Source organism: Conger conger, chromosome 19 (genome assembly GCF_963514075.1).
Source record: "Conger conger chromosome 19, fConCon1.1, whole genome shotgun sequence".
Taxonomy (NCBI): domain Eukaryota; kingdom Metazoa; phylum Chordata; class Actinopteri; order Anguilliformes; family Congridae; genus Conger; species Conger conger.
Genome location: NC_083778.1, coordinates 14,950,098 through 14,966,166, shown reverse-complemented (window position 1 = coordinate 14,966,166; position 16,069 = coordinate 14,950,098). Strand labels below are relative to the sequence as shown.

At 45.9% G+C, this 16,069-nt stretch overlaps 1 protein-coding gene across 1 annotated transcript; it reads left to right on the top strand.

Moving 5' to 3' along the window:
* Positions 1–130: 130 nt before the first annotated feature.
* On the top strand, positions 131–6,802 carry parvg (parvin, gamma). The gene is made up of 13 exons (XM_061229503.1): positions 131–308; positions 564–695; positions 1,416–1,480; positions 1,698–1,800; positions 2,196–2,339; positions 2,542–2,657; positions 3,173–3,228; positions 3,335–3,369; positions 3,616–3,677; positions 4,102–4,170; positions 4,336–4,437; positions 4,944–5,016; positions 6,482–6,802. Exons 2-13 carry the CDS (start codon positions 629–631, stop codon positions 6,553–6,555), a joined length of 966 nt encoding a protein of 321 aa, XP_061085487.1. The 5' UTR covers positions 131–308; positions 564–628; the 3' UTR covers positions 6,556–6,802.
* The last annotated feature ends 9,267 nt before the right edge of the window (positions 6,803–16,069 follow it).

Genomic DNA, 16,069 nt, shown 5'->3' with positions numbered 1-16,069 from the left:
ATTTGACTTAGGTTGTTCAGTGCACTCTGCTCTTCTCGTGGTCTGGTTTTGACGTCAGCAGCCACCACTTCGCACAAAGATGTTAGCAGTTAACAGGAAGTCGGTGAAACCACAGCGACACAGGACGTGACGGTCCCTCGCTAGGACTTCCTCCCTTCTTCTCCTCTCTTTCATTCTCTGAAACACCAAACCTCCATTTTAAAGGTTTGACGTTTTTTCGGTAAGTGGTGGAAACGCTCTTGGGGCCTGCGCTGGCGTGAAACCTCAACACGGGAGACTTCCTCTTGGGTGTGATACCTTCACTGGAGGTAAGGTTCCTTGGTTTCGTTAAATGCCTTGTATACGCTCCTGAGCCAAGAAAACACACACACACACACACAACCACACACACTCATAACCACTTAGACACACCCACATACTTGCAGAACCACATATCCGCACAGGACAACCATGAGGAGGTGAGTAGGAATGGGTTTGGTGCTGTCTCAGGTCGTATGAGCTTGGTGTGTTTCCATGCCACGGGCATGGCTGTGGGGTGAAGCAGATTGTGGTGCATTTGGCAGGACACCCCAGCAAACGGAGCAGCGGGTCGAACACTGAAGGTCTCCGGAGTGGGAGTGGCGAGAAGATGGAGCTGGCCCTGGGAGTGTGTTTTGAGGAGAACAGAGAGCCTGAGGATCTGGAAATCTTACAGGGTGAGCACCTCCTCCAACAGGAAGTGCGGGTTTGTGGTGAGGGGGAATATTTAGAAATCCACCGCAAGCGACTTCACAGCTGTGTCGCAAACCGATTTTGTTTTTCGCCAGAACTTCGCCAGTTTGGTTTCTCTGACCTTGCAATTCCCATAAAGGTGCGCACACATCTTAAAACGTATTCTGAGGTGCAATATAGAGTACAACATAAACAAAGAACGCCAGCACACTACTTAGTAGCTTCCAATTGTGATTCCTTTTGATGCTGGGAAAGACAATGTTTTGACCATAGTCTGCACCTGACAGTATTTGACAAAAAAGACAATTGGTCAAAACATCTTTCTTCAAATTCACACGGGACACCGGCTCACTGGTTCACCATCAGGTACTGTGACCGTGTTTCCCTGATGTTCCACAATGGGCAAAAAATATTACAGTGCATTTATTCACCATGACCCTGTGGAAATGTAGTTTGTGTTATGTACTACGTGGGTTATATCTGCTGCATAATAAGTTATCCATCTGTCACTCCGTAAAGCTTGAGGGCTCTGTAATGCCCTGCTAATCTGTTGTGAGAGCCGCGTTCTCTCAGTAAGAGCCGCGGTCTCACAGTGAGAGCTCATTGAACGGGGACTTTATCTAAATCTTTAAAGTGATCGTGTCACTGGACCGCTCTCGTCGGTAATGACCACATTTTGACACTTTTTTTTATTTTTGCCTCAGGTGAAACGAGGACAATCATTCAGCCGGCATCGCTGAAGGACCCCAAGCTCGAGAAGCTGAAAGAGGTATGGGCGTCCTCGCCAATGCCTGGCTAACCTCGGGCCGGTGTGTCTGCCGTTGTGCCCGTCGGCCATTTTGTCTAAACTCGCTGAGCTCGTTGAGCGATCAAGAACGTGAAATCCCGGATCGGCCCTCGCTGTGGTCCAGTCAGTTTTGGGGCCTGGTGATTGGACCTTGGATACACATTCCCACCTCCCTGACACATCTGCACTCACCATCCAGGTCCTTGTTGGCTGGATCAACACCTCTCTGAAGCGGGAGCACATCGTGGTGCAGAGCCTGGAGGAGGATGTCTACGATGGCCTGGTGCTCCACCACCTCCTGGGTAAGAGACATGCTTTGAAGCACCACCCAAGCACCCCCAGGGTCAGCTGTGTCCCCACAAAGGCAGCCTGAGAGGCTGCACAAAAGTGGACAACGCTAGGCCAAAGGTGATGGTTGAGGTCACCATGGAGGTAAGTAGCCCAGTGGCTAAGGAACATGACTGGGAACTGAAAGCTTGGTGGTCCAAGCCCCGGTGTAACCACGATGCCCTTAACCCCACATTGCTCCAAGGGGGATTGTCTCCTGCTTTGTCTAATCAACTGCAATGAAAAATGTTAGCAGAATCACAAATTATTATCATTATTATGAAGTCTACAATGCCGAGTTTGCTGAGGAAACCGCAAACCTGGCAGCCCTGCCTCTACCTTCATATACTTCGGTGCGTGTCCGTCCCAGGCCAGCTGTCCGGCGTCCACCTGCCCGTGGAGGAGATCGCTGTCACAGGCGCCGCTCAGATCCGCAAGCTGGAGGTCATCCTGGAGGCCCTGGACCAGAGCCTGGGCCTGCCGGAGACGGCCGCCCGCAAGTGGAGCGTCAAACGTGAGTCTTCACCCCTGTACCGTCACACGCGGCAGAGTCGGAAGGACCAGGGTACCGTTCCTCCACCCCTGAACTCTGCCAGCTCAGTCTACCTCCTGGCTGAAGCATCGCTTCGGCTTTCTGAACCTGTGCTGACGGCAGCATGAACCTGTGCTGACGGCAGCATGAACCTGTGTATCCCATGATGCCCCTCTTTCCCCAGTCATCCACACCAGGGACCTGCTGGCTACTCTCCATCTCCTGGTTGCCATGGTGAGGCGGTTCCAGCCCGACCTGGCCCTGATGCCTGACGTCAGTGTGGAGGTGGTCCTGGTGGAGGTTAGCCAAACAGCCGTCGTTCAGGGTAGTGACACTCTAGATCACCTCCTTTAGCTGTAGATGTGTTTGTGTTTCATTATGAATTAGGTAAACAAACAAAAAATAAAACATGATCTAGAGTGTACTTCGTAAAACACTTCCATATTCTACACACAGTAATTGCACAGATCCAGGATATATCTATGGCTATATCATAAACTTTGGCAATATGAGCTAGAAAGAAAAACTGAACTGAAATCAGGGCCTGAAAGGCCGGTTTCTCCCCATCAAATCCTTAGCTTCTCCATTATGAGCGCAACTGCGAACTGATCCCAGATTAATTCTGACATGCTTCATGAATATGGATCTGAATGTTTACTGTATGTTTTAAGAATATGGATCATGTGTTTACTGCATGTTTTTATAAGATGGATTCTGTGTTTGTGTTTTATTAATATAGATCCTGTGTTTGTGTTTTATGAGTGTAGATTTAGTGTTTTATGAATATGGATCCTGATTCATGACCACCTTCACAGGTCAACAAAAGCGGGATCAGGTCCGTCAAACAGGTGGAGCACATTACTGAATCAAGGTGGGTAAGCTTTGGAAAACGGTTCCTCTCAAATTCATCGTAACCAAATGAGCATTTTTGTACATTTCTGCAAATAATTTGTATTTTACTCTGTTCCTTCCCTCAGAGATTTGGCCGACAATTCATCAGGCGTTCCAAAAAGTAAGCTAGCAAAAACTGAATAATAACATTTTTCTTAACTCTGATATCAACACATGTGTTTTTGAGACTGCAAAATAGCAACATGTGTTTCAGTCTTGTAACGTCACTTAAAATCCTGAAATGAGTAAAACTGTCTCACCTCATTGGCAACATTTTTTACCCAAAAAGTAATATAAATAAGACTTATTCTTTGGTTTTTGCAGTGAGTGTATTGGCTTCTCTTAACACCTCTTTCACACACTGTAGAGGAAGATCCCATTGACGAACTCATGAAGTTGGACTCGCACAAAATAAATACAGTCATACAGGTAGGAGAGTGTGTGTGTGTGTGTGTGTGTGCACGTGTGTGTGTGTGTGTGTGTGTGTGCACGTGTGTGTGTGTGTGTGTGTGTGCGCGTGTGTGACTGTGTACAGCGGCCCTGGTTCTGCAGTACCATCTGTCTTTTGGGATTCTTGCCATTTTGACTTACTCGGCATGAACAATCCTCTGTATTTAGAAATCGGCGAGCTGCAGTTAGCATGTAATTGTAGGTAATTGAGCTTGGACAGTAATTGAGCTTGTTCCCAGATTTTGAGCGCAGCTGCCGTTTGTGGAGTTGCACGTCGACCGAAATTAAGGGGCTGGCGGGGAACTGACACGCGGATGAGGGTGGAGCTCGGCAGCGGTTCGTGGACACGCGTGTAGCATGTGCACTGATGCTGGCGTGTCCTTTCCCGTGTCTGTTTCCACAGGCCATCCTGCATTTTGTCAACACGCAGGTGTCTCCCTTGGGCCTGCACGTGACAGACGTGGAGAAACAGGCAAGTGAATGCTTCACAAAATGGCCGCTTCTCAAACTAACGGGGTTCATCTGTGTGTGCTGGTCCTCGTTCTAATTACAAGAAGACCTGGGTGAAATACGTCATTGTTTCAGATTCAGATATTTTGCTGTGCTCGATTGATCTTGTGCCTTTTCTCGTCTCTAGTTTGCGGACGGAGTGATTTTGCTCCTGTTGCTCGGACAACTGGAGGGATACTTCGTTCCGTTGTGTGAATACCACCTGAGTCCGACCACCAAGTCTGAAATGGTGAGTGACTGACACTGAGCAGACAGGCCAGGAGTCAGCTGTTGTGACTGACACCTCACCCATCCATCTACCCCTCTATCCGTCTACTAAAATGTGGCATCTCCAATCCCACCCAAATTTTGAGTCTTAAAACAAATCACTCAGAGAAATGTGCTGAAAACTAGCAAAGGCTGCCGCTCATCAGTTCTGACCCCCCCTCGAACCAGACAGCATGCTATTTACCAGACACCAGTGGAACGGGGTTATTTACTACTTACCTAAATCTATAAAAGGAAAAGTACTGGGTGTGCTTGAAGAATATCAAGGCACACAACCACTGGTGCTAATTGGAGATACTGAAAATGAGTAAAAGGAAAATAAGTTTCCAAGGCACTCACTTTAACAGTGTTTTAGATTTTAAAACACTGTAAATCCATGGGCTAGAACAGTGGTCTTGGAATGATCTAATTGGTGGGCGCTAGATGAACACCCCCCCCCCCCCCCCTCCGCCCACTTCTCTATTCCAGCTCCATAATGTGATTCTGGCTCTGGACCTCCTCAATGACCGGGAACTGCAGGTCTCCAACGTCGACCCTCAAGGTGAGCGTACATCGACCGCAACAGAACACAAGCCTTTTTATACGGGCGTGAGAAAGGCCACTATCTCCAGACTACCTTTCCATCATGTGGGCACTGTGTAGAGTAGCTTTCCAGGATGGCGATGGAGGCAGAAACTCATTTGGTGATAGAATACCATCTAGCTTTTAGGTAAACTAAGCATTAGGTACACTTGAGTGGCATGAAAACGCGAGCATCGCTGGGCTGAATAGCCTGTTCTCATCATTATGTTATGTCGTGCTGTGGTAGCTAGCTGTTCCTCACAGTAATTTAAGGCTTGTGCTGGTAATATTGTGCAGACTGGTAGAATCTTATATTTCCTGGGAGATATTTGAAAGGGACCGTTTTTTAAGTCCCTGGAAAGGAATACCTAACGTCCCGTAAATGGTGCAGTATGAATCATGATCCGCTGTGCTGCGCATTAATGAGATGAAAGGAACACAGAGTGTGAGTCCAGTGTGCGATGCGTCAGGGTTCGAGTGGCTACAGATGACTCAATGTCTCAACCTTAATGGGTAGGAATCCTTCACTGGGATTTCTGCGACCACAGGCCGATTTCAGTGCAAAATGGCGGATAAACGGAGGGTTAAGTGTTGGACCGCAAAAACCAGTCAGCTTTGACACGCATTTTAATCTTGCTATCTAATCTATTGCTTTTTTTTGCTAAATGAGACAAAAAGATTGCCAATGAGGTGAGACACTTTTTCTCATTGCAAGATTTGCCAATGGGGTATTGCCGTTTCACTAGTATATTCTAAATAATATTTTAACTTTCGAAGCGACTAAAAAACATGTGAAGACTGACTGCAGTGTGTGTGTGTGTGTGTGTGTGTATGTGTGTGCATGCGGGCTTTGCGTGTGGTAGTGTACGGATGATTTATTCATTTTGATAAACGTAACATGCAGTGCGTCTCCACCTTAATGTCTTGCCTGGCAGGACAGAGTGTATAAGCTACTGAGGGTTGATGAAGGCTTGGACGGGCTAAATTAATTTAACCATGGAGGGACACAGTAACTGGATTCCTTCATAGCTCCCCTTTAATCACCGCATAACCTCCCTGGTAGAATTAGCAATCCCATTGCTTCAGGTTCATGGGTGAACATCACTCATTAATTGGGTTTTAAACACTGCATAGTCAACTGGACTAATTTATTTTCTTGTGATTAATACAATATTTATGACCGTATAGCAGGAAGCATGTGTGTCTCCTGCAATGTTAAATGTTTCATTTCAGTGATATAACTTATTTCTGTGGATTCACTGTATGCACACACACACACACACACACACACACACACACGTTCAACACAGCCTTGTGTGTACACTGCACATAAACACACAAACAGTTAACCTGGCCTTGAAGGTCATTCCGGAGAACAGCATCGGCCATTTTAAGAACTAAAGAACAACTAAAGCAAATTAAATAATTGTGTGGTATGTTGCTAGATATTGTCTCCCAGGATCTTCAGGCCACGCTGAAGGTCCTGTACGTCCTGTTTAAGAAGCACAAGAACAGGTGAAGGCGAAAACGGAGAAGAAGGAAATTTGGGAATGGAATTGGGTGTCACAGCCTGCCGCCATTTTGTCTCTGCTCCCTCCCTCCCAACCTCCGGCGCCCGGCCGCACTACAAACACAGTGTCACACTGGAAGATCGCCAATGCAAATTACTCTCCTGCTCTTCAACAACACCAGCCCTCTCCGGACACTTTTAAAGCATCGCTGATGATGCTTTGCTTTTTAAACCCGAATAAAGTATCGAAGAAGTATCTCCTGTGATGTATTCCCTGTTCTTTCCTGTGTTCTATTGCAGCACGGATGCTGCAAAGCTTTGCAGGGGTAAACGCTGATTTTAACATCATGACCTGTCCAACCATTTAGATTTTGACCATCATTGACACTGTTATCTTGTCTTTCTCTACCTCTTTATTTTTAACCCTCCCTCTCTCTACCTCTCTCCCTCTCGGTCATTGTGCAACCAGGAGCAGGCTTAACCTGGTTTAGTATTAACAAATCTGATCCCAGTGTCTCATTCATTCTCTTATCCACAGTGATCCACTTGAGAGATGCTGGTGAAAGCTGTCTGCAGACACATGGGTGAACTAAATAATTGTTTTGGATTCAAATACTTCTCGATTGATCTTGCCTGGTGCAACTGAGCCAACCAAGAGGACCACACTTTTTTTCATAGGTTCCACTATATCCAGGCAAACGTAGTAAAATGTAGAAAGTATTTTAATCCAAAACAATTATGTTATTGATCCAGGCCTGGCGGGGATACACTGTAATACACTAATTTGCCAACTCATGGCAAGTGTCCAACAAACAAAATCCATAATAGTTTTTAATTACAAAAACGTGCTGGGAAACGCTGGGAAGCCATGACAGACATCCATTGTTTGCTTCGGCTGATTCCTCTGGAGAATACTTACAGAGCTTCTTTTTAAAATAAAATTATATGAATTATATTAAAAATATAAAATGTTTAAACACTGAGACAAACAAGCCAACTCCTCTTCCCAGGTGGCCAACACACAATCACTCTTTTTTTAAACACATGAATCTGGTAAGAACTGATGGATTGTATGTTTACCGTAACTGGAAGGCTTTGGTCTCCGTATTTGGAGCCGATAATTCATGATTTGCATACATTTCGATTCAATAGCCTAAACGTTAATTTGTAGATAACGCTTTCTGGAGCGTGATATTTTCATGCTCTTCGCGAGCTGGCTTGGATGGAGCATTTATCCGCCTGGCACTGGATTGGAAAAGCAGCAGGTGCCAATTACACACGGTAACGTTAATTTAATTTTACGTTTTATCCATTCGTTTGTGTCTTTACCATTATTTCATATGACCCCTTTCACTGAAAATGTAACTTGTCAAGAATTGCCTTCGTCTGGTTAGCTTAGGTAAGTCGTACGAGTGGTTTAAATTCCATTCAATAGGCTCATTTTTTCACGGTGACGTTTTCTGCGAATTTGAATTTAGAAAATGGCGTTTGAAAGCCATACAATTAACGGGCTATATCTGTAACCGGTTACATATTTTGTAACACATGAGGTGGCAAAACAAGCCTGGGGGACCTCACCTTCTCTATGTTTGGGAAATTACAAATGTCATACAATTCCCAAATGAAAAACACGATCATCAAACATTCAAAACACGATTATCAAACACTCACTCTGTTTTGCAAAGACGAAAAGTGCCACTGAAACAAATACAAAATCATTTTCAAATGCGGAAAAGTTGTTCACTGCCATTTTGCTAACTCTACGAAAAATCAGGCGTGTCCATTGCTTCTCCAGAGTTATCATGTTTGTCTGTTGTCCGCCATTGCATACTTGGACGAAAGTAGGCTACTCATGCTATTATCTACATTTTCAAGATGAGCCCAGCTTCATGGTTCTCTGACCAGTCGGCCAACAGGATAAGCAGTAGCTAAGTTCAGGTAATGTCCCCCTCATTGTGTAAACAACTATAGTATTAACTGCTCTGTACACAGTCACCCTGTAGCAGAAGATAATGTAATGTAATGTAATGTAATGTAATGTAGCTTGTTAGGCTTGCATACAATTATTTATTTTGCCTGCATAAAAAACCCTAAGAGCAATGGGCATTGTAGCACAGTGAGTGTTCAAATAATATATGCAGTGTATAAGCCGGGTACAGTTTGTGTGTTGAAGTATGACTTCTCTGTCACCTTCGAATAAACCAGTCAGTTCGGTCATGTTATGGGCCCACTGAATCACAACGACATGTTATGGGCACACTGAATCACAATGACATCAGCGAATGACACATTCTGGATTTATGCCCTTTGAGACGATACACGGTCTTTGAGACGAGTCCCCGCTGTAATGGGATGTCAATCATAAATCAAAGCTGGAATAGATGAGAAATTTTCCCTTCCCGGATTCGGTAGGTGCCTGTTCACACACAGTCACACACAGGGAACCAGTTTACATTACATTACCTCAATTTCAGGGGGCAACTTCAAAATGTTGGAGACCAGAAGGGCATTTGCCTGAGTTTCCATATGCTCAAGCAAATGCCCTTCTGGTCTCCAACATTTTGAAGTTGGCCCCTCTATGAAATGGAGGTAATATAATGGAAATAGGTCCATAGAAATCATATTTATGGATTAGTATTTGTTTTGCTTGATGAAATGTATAGAAGACATTTGCTTTATATGATTGTGGCCCCGTTATATGGCAGCAATAATTCTTACATGGATTCACTATAAGGCGCTTCACAATTAAATTGTATATTGCGCTCTGAAGAATTGTATGTCATAAAATATATCAAGCAATTTTCCCATATCTAATATGTCTACGGGGCCATAACAGGGTAAAAATAAATATGTTTCTGACATGTTTCATTTGGTAATACGTCGTTCATCAATATTCGGTAGGCTATATGATATTTACAAACCTTTTGCGTACGGATCATTTGGGCAACAGCGACAGACCCCATGTTAACATCGCACAGAGACAGGGACCCTCCTGTGCACAGCATTTGAATAGGACATATTTTCAACCCTTAACGTCACCATGGCGTTCTAATGTTGTATTTATGGTTGCGTTCGGCGATACAGGCGTGCAAGTATTCATCATCTCAGTGGCTTCTGCCTGCACGCAGCGATGATTGTTATTTATTGTGCACCTGACACGTGTGTGAGATGGATCGCTGTGCGGCTAATAACGCGAGCGCTCGTTTTCTGACACGTCATTAACAAACGGCGGGGCTGTGTCCTGCCGGAAAGGTAATTACGCTTAAAGCGGCTGTGTAACGACATTAACGTTTACGGTAACGACATTACGGGACGTTAGCGCTGACGCAGAGCCGCTTCTGGAGCGGCGGGGCTGTTTGATTAACCTGCCGCGGCGGGGTCTTGAGGGAGAATGTGAACTCATCAGGAGGATTAAACACAGGCTGGGTTTGGTAAGTGGTAAATGGTTGGCATTTATATAGCGCCTTTATCCAAAGCGCTGTATAATTGATGCTTGTCATACGCACACTCTCACACCAACGGCGATTGGCTGCCATGCAAGGCACCGACCAGCTTGTCAGGAGCATTTGAGGGTTAGGTGTCTTGCTCAGGGACACTTCGACACAGCTCGGGCGGGGGATCGAACCGGCACACGATCGAACTCCGACTGCCAGACGACTGCTCTTACTGCCTGTGCCATGTCGCCTTCCTGGGGTTTAACCCCACACAGGCTGGGTTTAACCCCACACAGGCCGGGTTTAACCCCACGCAGGCTGAACGGGGATACCTAGGTCGCCTAGCGGCAGGTTGCTGGTTCGAGTCCCCAATGGGAACGTAGGGATGCCTTAACCCAAAAATTGTTCCAGGGGCTTTACCCCTGTTCCGTCTCTCACTCTTCCCACTTGCTCGATTGATCTTGCCTGGTGCAGTTGAGCCAATCAAGAAAAGAAGGTGGGGTTTGCACTTTTGGAGAGTATTTCATAGGTTCCAATACACCAGACAAGCTCAGTAAAGCGTAGAAAAGTATCCCAGACCATTGCGTATTCGCCCCAGGTCTGGGTTAAACAGAGGCCGCTCACAGGCTGGTGGGGGCTCATGTTGGGTGGCCCAGTTCCAGAGTGCCCGGTGCCGAATGCTGATGTCCATCGCTTCGGTTAAGTTTAAGAAACTGTTGATACTGACCCAGAAATAACACCGATTTTATACACTGGAAAAGATCTTTATTTCTCCCTGCTATAACAATACAAAGTCACCAAGTGCAATTACAATTGGACTGAAGCTGTACATTCTGTCCAGTAGTAAAACGGACAGAGCCTAGGGAAGTGACATCATCACACCTGTACTGTACTGATGAAGGCAACCATTACCACGGCAACCGAGTGAGTAAAATGTTCTTTCCTAACTGTAAGGCCGGATTCAAAACACTTCACAAGGTTGAAAAGACCGTGGAAAAGTTTTACTATTCTGGAGTGTGTTGAGAATGAACTGTGTGTTTGTGTGTGTGTGTGTGTGTATGTGTGCCTGAGTGAGCGTGAAAGACTATCCGATTGGCCAATTGCAATAGTTTTACTTGGACAACCACCTAAAAGGTAGGATTTGGAAAAACAAACCTGACTTAGCTTGTTTAAACAAAGGATACGTTTTTTGCTTTGTTTATTATTGCTGATGTGTCCCTGTAGCTGTATGCTCGTGTTGACTCCCCCTAGGTGTAACTAGTGTCCCCACAGGGGTGGATCATATACCTGAAATGGATATTTGAGAACGCTCACCTCAACACAATGTTGGGCACAGATTTTAATGAGATTTGTCTTGCGAATTTACCTTCATAAGAAACCCCTGGAACCAAAATTTCACTCGCCTTGGATGAATAATCTTGGCGATACGGGCGAACAAAGTTTGTGCCAATTCGCGTGACCCCGTGACTTTAGCTTGCCCTGTCTTCATTCCTGCAGGTCGTAGAGAAATGGGCATCTTGTATCACTGTGTCGGTTTTAACTACTTTTGTCTTTTACTTATATATTATGTTCACCCCAAAATGTACAGTATCAGAGATAGGAGCGATTATAATCTTGAAATCTGATTGGTGTAAAACCGATATTTTAAAATGAATTGCATTTTCACCAAAGTTAGGGGATGATGTCAACACCATTTCCCGAAAATTCGGTGTCATTGCCGAGATATCATTACTTATCTGAAGCAGCATCACATGGTTTTGGATCACTAATTCCTGGCTTTCCACTCTCCCTTTATCTGGGAGTCATGTGTGGAGACAGTCTGGCCGGTTTGTCCTATTGTCTTGTACTTTTTCTACAAAAAGCTACCAGTCTAACACAGACAGCCACATTTTGCCTCCTCACTCCCTATCCTTGCTGTCCAGTAACAATGGGTTCACAAGACACCAGCACGAGAGACTAAATTCACTGCCACCCCTTCAATAATCACAACTAATCTATAGTTATATCCATCCACTACACAACACGATATTCCATTCGCATGTTTTTCGCATTTTCATTTTAACTTTCTAAATGAGCAAACCTGCCACCAAGAGAGTTTCTTTTTTTGTCTGTTTACCTGGACTTTACTCAGTAAGTTGAAACCCCGACTAGAACAGAACAAAACAAAAACTGTTTTGTGGCTACAGTGGAATCGAAATTTCATTTCACCAACAGTGTCCCAACATCCCTATCTCACCAGTGTCTCATTATTTATCCCAAGTTTAATTTCCAGCGTGATTCCCTGACCACTTCTCGTGAGCAAAAATCCGGAAAGTTCTCCTGCCGTTGTTGGCTCCAACAATGACTGAATCCAACGTGATCTACAGTACACAGCGCTATACCGACAAAACGAAAGTATCGTACAGGCATCGCAAGGATCTTCAGTCCGACTGCTTCAGCCCCTAACCCGCGGTTCCCACACTGGTCCGGGTGAGGAGGGTAGAAGATGTCTGGAAGCTGGACGGTGGAGTTTGGGTTCTCCTTGTGGGTCCGAAACACCGCTATACCCGGGCCAATCTCCACGGGTTCAGGACGTCAGTCTGAAGGTAGGCTGACTGGTCAGGCCCATCCGGTCTGTTCTCCAGGGGGTGGCAGGTGGGGGGGGGGGGGGGGGGTTACAGTATTGGTCTGTGGGTGCAGGACTTCACACTCGCCTCAATGTAGTCCTTGTGTTGAGTCGTTCTGAATAAAACGAGAACAAAAAAAGGGAATTAACATATAGGCTACCTATATATAGACCTCTCTCAATAAAAACAAACTTCATAACGTCTGACCATATTGAAGTTACCCCATTTTACAGTGGTATTTCACAGTTTAACTGTATTGGAATAATATGTTATTATTATATTAATTGAATAGTAGTATAGTATAATCCTGCAGTAAAATAACATTATTTATGATATAGTTATGTGACCAAATATTTATTTGTGTAATGTGGGGGGAGTCCGGTGAGATGAGGATGTGTCTGTCTCAAGGGGCTTATGGAGGTGGGTGGCTTATTGGCAAGTGACTATCGATTGTGGCCGTGCAAATGGTTTTCAGTGAACTGCAATCCACCATTTCCTCCGTGTGATCGAGGCTAAGCTTTAGCTTCCTGACTGGTGACACCGCAAGCCAATTTACCAAGCAGTTGAGGAGTATCTGAAGGAGAAGACATCTGGCAATAGGCCAGCGCTCTTGACTGCAGAGAGACACAGAAGCTCTCTTAGTTGGCAGACCAAACAAAGTCTGGGCGCCTGGGGTTGAACACACATGCCCATATGCTCTGAAAACGACACAGATTTCCAGAAAGAACCCAGGGCAGGACAGTACCCGAACAGATGAGTTAATATGTCAGGGGCCAGACGGAGTCGGTCACGTTTGACGTCAACATCTGGCTTCAGCTTGGCGAGTTTCGCAGTGGCTGCAGGCGTTTGCTCCTACCATGCGCTACACCACCTGATTTCACTGATTGGCTTATCTGAACCCAGCAAGTAAGATAATTAGTGAAGTCAGGTGGTGTAGTGCACGGGTGAAGCAAATGCCTGCAGAAACTGTGGCCCGCAGGACGAGGAGTTACATTACATTACATTATTGGCATTTGGCAGACGCTCTTATCCAGAGCGACGTACAGTTGATTAGACTAAGCAGGAGACAATCCTCCCCTGGAGCAATGCAGGGTTAAGGGCCTTGCTCAAGGGCCCAACGGCTGTGCGGATCTTATTGTGGCTACACCGGGATTTGAACCACCGACCTGGCGGGTCCCAGTCATGTACCTTAACCACTACGGTACAGACCGCCCTAGTCACGCTGCTTTAGACGTACATCTACGGTGAAGGAACTTCAACTGAACTGACCGAAACACCTGCAGATAGATGAAGAGTGGGTTTCAAGTATTTCTTTTTTTTCTCCCACGGACATCGTGCTGTTCTATGTTTCAAAGGCATGCTTTTTCTGCCATAGATAAAACGCTGTTTTTTATGTTGCAAGGGGAGACATCGATGAATATTACAGTAAGGCGGAAACGGGAGCTTTTGAACGTCGCCCGAGATGGCGAGGATTTACAGTCTCCTTTTAAAAAGAACCTCCAGACAGGGCCCCTCGTTTAATAATTCAGGACGCTGCGCTTTAAAATCAGCGGGGCGACTCGATCCAAAGGACAGAGCGCTCCATACTGCCGTCTCCAGAAGACCACAGCCGCAGGATTCGTCTTTATGCGGACGTTTCATAACGCACGGCCTTTGTGTGAAAATGTCAGGACGTCCCTTGCTGTTGTGTTTTTTGTCTGTAATCTGAAGTTACCCTGGTCATGTGATACTATCTCTGTATTTTTTTTTTTTTTTGGGGGGGGGTCAATTCAATTCAATTCAATTCAATTCAATTCAATTCAATTCAATTCAATTTTTATTTCTCTACCGCTTTTTACAGAGACGCAAAGCTGCTTTACTGAACCCCCAAAAAGCAAACAATCGAGGTACAAAAAACTCCCCGGTGGGCAGAAAACCATGGTGGCGAGAAAAAACTCCCCAATGATAAAATATCTCAGGAGGAACCCGGCTATAGAGGGGGAGCCCATCCTCCGCTGGCCGGTCTGGTGCAATGGTCAAGATAGAGGGAATGGCATATGGAATGTACGAGCGATCTATCAGAGCTAAACGGTACGATTAATTGCGCAGGTTCTAGTCCGAGGCATTTAAACGAGCTGGTAAAATAGGCAGGCCGGGTCGAGAGATGTGTAGTCGTGCATCTGCATCACCCCATCCTCCCCTAACCTGCCCTCTGAGGACACCGCTTTGACTTTTGTTTGCTATGCCAGTGGTGACATGAAATGATTTTGACATTTTTATGTCTCCCTGCGCCCTTTCTGAGAGATTTTACGTGGTCTCGTATATTTCCAGGGAAAAATAATTGTCCTTTTGCTCATGTCAGTTTGTGCAGCAGGAGGTTATCTGAGTCTGTGCTCGGGGAGTTTGCCCAGACCTGCGCCCTGCGGTTCCCCAGAGCCGCCAGAGAGTTTGTGTGGAACGGGCTTCTCTAATCACAGACCAAGGCCACCATTACATTACATTACATGACATTATTGGCATTTGGCAGACGCTCTTATCTAGAGCGACGTACAGTTGATTAGACTATGCAGGAGACAATCCTCCCCTGGAGCAATGCAGGGTTAAGGGCAAGGGCCCAACGGCTGTGCGGATGTTATTGTGGCTACACCGGGATTTGACCACCGACCTTGCGTGTTCCAGTCATTTACCTTAACCGCTACGCTACAGGCCGCCCCGATGGTCCGTTTGTGGGTTTGTGTGGAACGGACTTCTCTCATCACACAGACCAAGGCGACCGCCTCGAACGGTCCGTTTGTTTCAGCGAGATTGGAATCGAACGCGGCCTTTCGCGCCTCTTTCCCGACGACCCCCCCGGCCTGCTCCGCGCGGAATCGCGTACAGGAGGAACGGCTCTCCTCCGGAGGTGGGAACGCCGACCCCGCGCGAGCGCGATTCGCGCCGTCTCCTCCCGCGTCTCGCCGAGTCTTAAATCACCGCGGCGATCGAGCCACGGCCCCGTCACTTCTCCGTGAAACAGAGCGTGTTATTTACGGCTCGTTTCTCTTCATTCGACGTGCACGTGAAGAGACCAAAGCGCACCGACCTTCACGTACTGCGTGCTCGTTTTATGAGTCCGTGTTAAAACGTGGCGAGCAAGGCCGAGAAACCGGTTTGAAAATTCCGGTAAAGAAAAGATAAGCTTTTAACTGAAGAGCATTAATTTCAGTGAATATAACGACCCTGCTCTTGAACATCCTATTAACTCAAATGGAGCGGGTGTAGGCCTAGTACTGCCACTGTTAATGAAATGAGTTGCAAGCTATTTTCGAAGCATTGTTGCGTGATTATTCTCATTGGTCAAGGTTGATGTTTTTTTTTATCAAAAGGTGGGGTTTGTACTTTTTGAGAGCATTTCATAGGTTCCAATACACCACACAAATTCAGTAAAGCGTAGAAAAGTAATTGAATCCAAAACGGTAATGGGTATGACCCAGGTCTGATTCATGTGCTTTTGAGTGTGGTCCT